Source organism: Benincasa hispida, chromosome 5, assembly GCF_009727055.1.
Source record: "Benincasa hispida cultivar B227 chromosome 5, ASM972705v1, whole genome shotgun sequence".
NCBI lineage: Eukaryota > Viridiplantae > Streptophyta > Magnoliopsida > Cucurbitales > Cucurbitaceae > Benincasa > Benincasa hispida.
The window spans coordinates 48,858,096-48,860,895 of NC_052353.1; the positions used below are offsets into that span (position 1 = coordinate 48,858,096).

Here is a 2,800-nt window from a genome sequence, read left to right on the forward strand (position 1 = left end):
GACTAATTCAAATTATTTATTATAGCTAAAAAGTCGCGAAGAAACCATAAGTAAGAAAATTAAGGAACGGCTAAAGTGAGTATAACTCCACCAACATTCGAATGTGTTAGCAACCATAAGATCTACCGATCTACCACTCCTATTAATTATACTTAAAAAAAAAAAAAAAAAAAAGAGAATTAAGGAACTAAAAAACAAAAAGATGATTTAAAAAGATTTAAGGAATAATCAGTTTTACCAAATATATACCACGGTTAACTCTTTTAGGATTGCTTTTGACCCTCTAAACAAGAATCCAAAAAAACCGAATGTCTATTTTAGCCTTAATAATAAATTAATTAATTAAAAAAAATTGTGTGTAATGTAATGTAATGTAATGTAATGAGATTTGAAAGACGCATAACAGCGTAGACTTTGGGGCATTATTCTACGATTCTATTTTATCTTTTCCGTCAAGCTCTGAGTTGTGGCCATCAAATCCAGCTCATTTCCAACCAATCCCACTTCCATTATCCTTCCTCCTCTATATAAATTCCCACTAATTTCCTCCTCCTCCACTGATCTCCTCCTCCGCCATGGCCTCCGCCGCTCTCCTCCTCCTCCTCCTCCTCCCCTTTGCTCTGTTCTCCGAAACTCTTGCCCAAACTCCGGCCCCCCCTGCCCGATCTCCGCCTGGGCCAATCAACATTACCGGCATTCTTGCCCAGGGCGGCCAATTCAACACCTTCATCCGTTTGCTCAACGAAAGCAGATTAATCATTCAGCTTGATAATCAGCTCAACAATTCTCAAGGAGAAGGATTGACCATTCTTGCTCCCACTGATAATGGCTTCAACGCCCTTAAATCCGGCGCCCTCAATGGCCTCGACGACCAGCAGAAGAGCCAGCTCCTCCTCTACCATGTCTTACCTAAGGTATATCTATAACAAAAACACCACTCATTAACTATTACTTTTTCTTTAAAAAAAAAAAAAATTATAATTTTATTAGATGCAACATGGTTGTACAATAGATGAATGCAGCGAATTTCGCTATATCTAAGTATTTTCTTAAAAAAAAAATACTCGTGTATTTTAGTTCAATAACAATATTAAATATTCTGTATGTGATTAAAGAGAATTGCAACTAGATAGAGGTAATTTGAACTGCATTCGAGTATTATCATTATATATATACCCATTCAATAGTTACTTACCGACTGTTGACGAGATAGAACAAAATGTTCCTTAAATTTCAACAATATTTCTCTACTAATGGGAAGTTTCATAATGTTTACTATTTTTTTTTTTTTTTTTTTTTTTTTTAAATACTCTATTCTAAAAATAAAAAAATAAAAAAAAAATGTAAAGTAGAAATATTATTTCAAAAGTTAGCTTAGAGAATAAAGTCATTTGGATGAAAATTAAAATTTCGAAACGTTTTGTGATAGTGATCTGAAAGGAATATTGAGACCTAAGTATCGCCACATTATTATAAGTCATTGTCACACACTAACTCATTTTAGGTCCCAATAGTTCATCTATCAATATTTTCTAGAGTTTTTATTTTAAATGTAATTTGTGATAGTTTGAAGAAAAGTGGATGATACTATTACAACTTTTAATAGGGAATACAAATATTTTTTAATTGATACTATTTTTTTTTTTTTTAAGATAGGAGCGTAAGAATTGTTTTGTTTTTTTCTCTATGTAAAGTATTATTCCATGTGATTCTTAATTAATTTATTTGAAACATGGACATGAAATGCTTATTTTAATTATTTAGACATTTTTCATGCACTTGAAGATATGGTATTCATGTATAAACTTTGGTTTTTTAATTTGTTGATGGCAGTTCTACACCTTGACGGAGCTGCAGACCGTCAGCAACCCGGTGAGGACTCAGGCCGGAGATTGGGGGTTGAACTTCACCGGCCAAGCGAACTCGAACCAAGTTAATGTTTCCACCGGCATCGTCACGGTGCCGATCAACAACAAGCTTAGAGAGCAATCTCCATTGTCCGTTTTTGTCGTAGAGCAAGTTTTGTCGCCCGAGGAACTTTTTGGCAACCACACCGCCGCACCTCCCCCAAAAGCTTCGGCTCCGGAGGCCGATAAGTCGCCAGTCGACGGGGAAACCCCGCCAAAATCCGACGCCGCAAACCCACCGACGAATGACAAGGGTGCGGCTGTGAGAAACAGCGTTGGATTAGGATTGGTTTTGAGTTTTGGTTTGATTGTTATTAGTGTTCTTTCTTAAGAGTTGAGTTTGAGGATAAGTGTTTGTTCTTTGTGTGTTTTTTCTTGTCATATATGCTTTTATTGTTTTTTTATTGTAATTTTTCTTACCCATTCTCTAAAATTGCATTATTATTTATTTTCATAATTTATATGCATATAAGTTAAAAATAATTCTTCTTCATTTTTCTCATTTATTTTTTTAGCTTGAATAATCTCAACTTGGGACAACTTCAACCATTACATTAAGGCCTATTGGCAAAATATCTATATCTAAACATGTGGCAATAAATGAGCCATCCAGTAATACAACAATTTGTTCATTTTTCAAACACTCTCCTTGATTTAGGGTTTAATGACACAAATGAGTTCCCGTGGTGTCTAAATAGAGACGAATTACATTCGAATAATTGAAAAATGCTTAAAAGAATTGATAGTTAATTATTATTTATAAAAAAAATTGTAACTTTTTTTTCGATGACTCAATCATATAAATTCTAAAGTTAGATTAACATGCTTGGTTTAAAGTAATTTTATGTTGGATGATTTTTTGATAAATTTTCTAAGAAACATTAGATCGGTGG

The 2,800-nt window shown here is 33.8% G+C and overlaps 1 protein-coding gene across 1 annotated transcript; it reads left to right on the plus strand.

The window, feature by feature from the left end:
• Positions 1-456: 456 nt before the first annotated feature.
• On the plus strand, positions 457-2,364 carry LOC120077582 (fasciclin-like arabinogalactan protein 13). The gene is made up of 2 exons (XM_039031518.1): positions 457-914; positions 1,834-2,364. Exons 1-2 carry the CDS (start codon positions 576-578, stop codon positions 2,236-2,238), a joined length of 744 nt encoding a protein of 247 aa, XP_038887446.1. The 5' UTR covers positions 457-575; the 3' UTR covers positions 2,239-2,364.
• Positions 2,365-2,800: the final 436 nt, after the last annotated feature.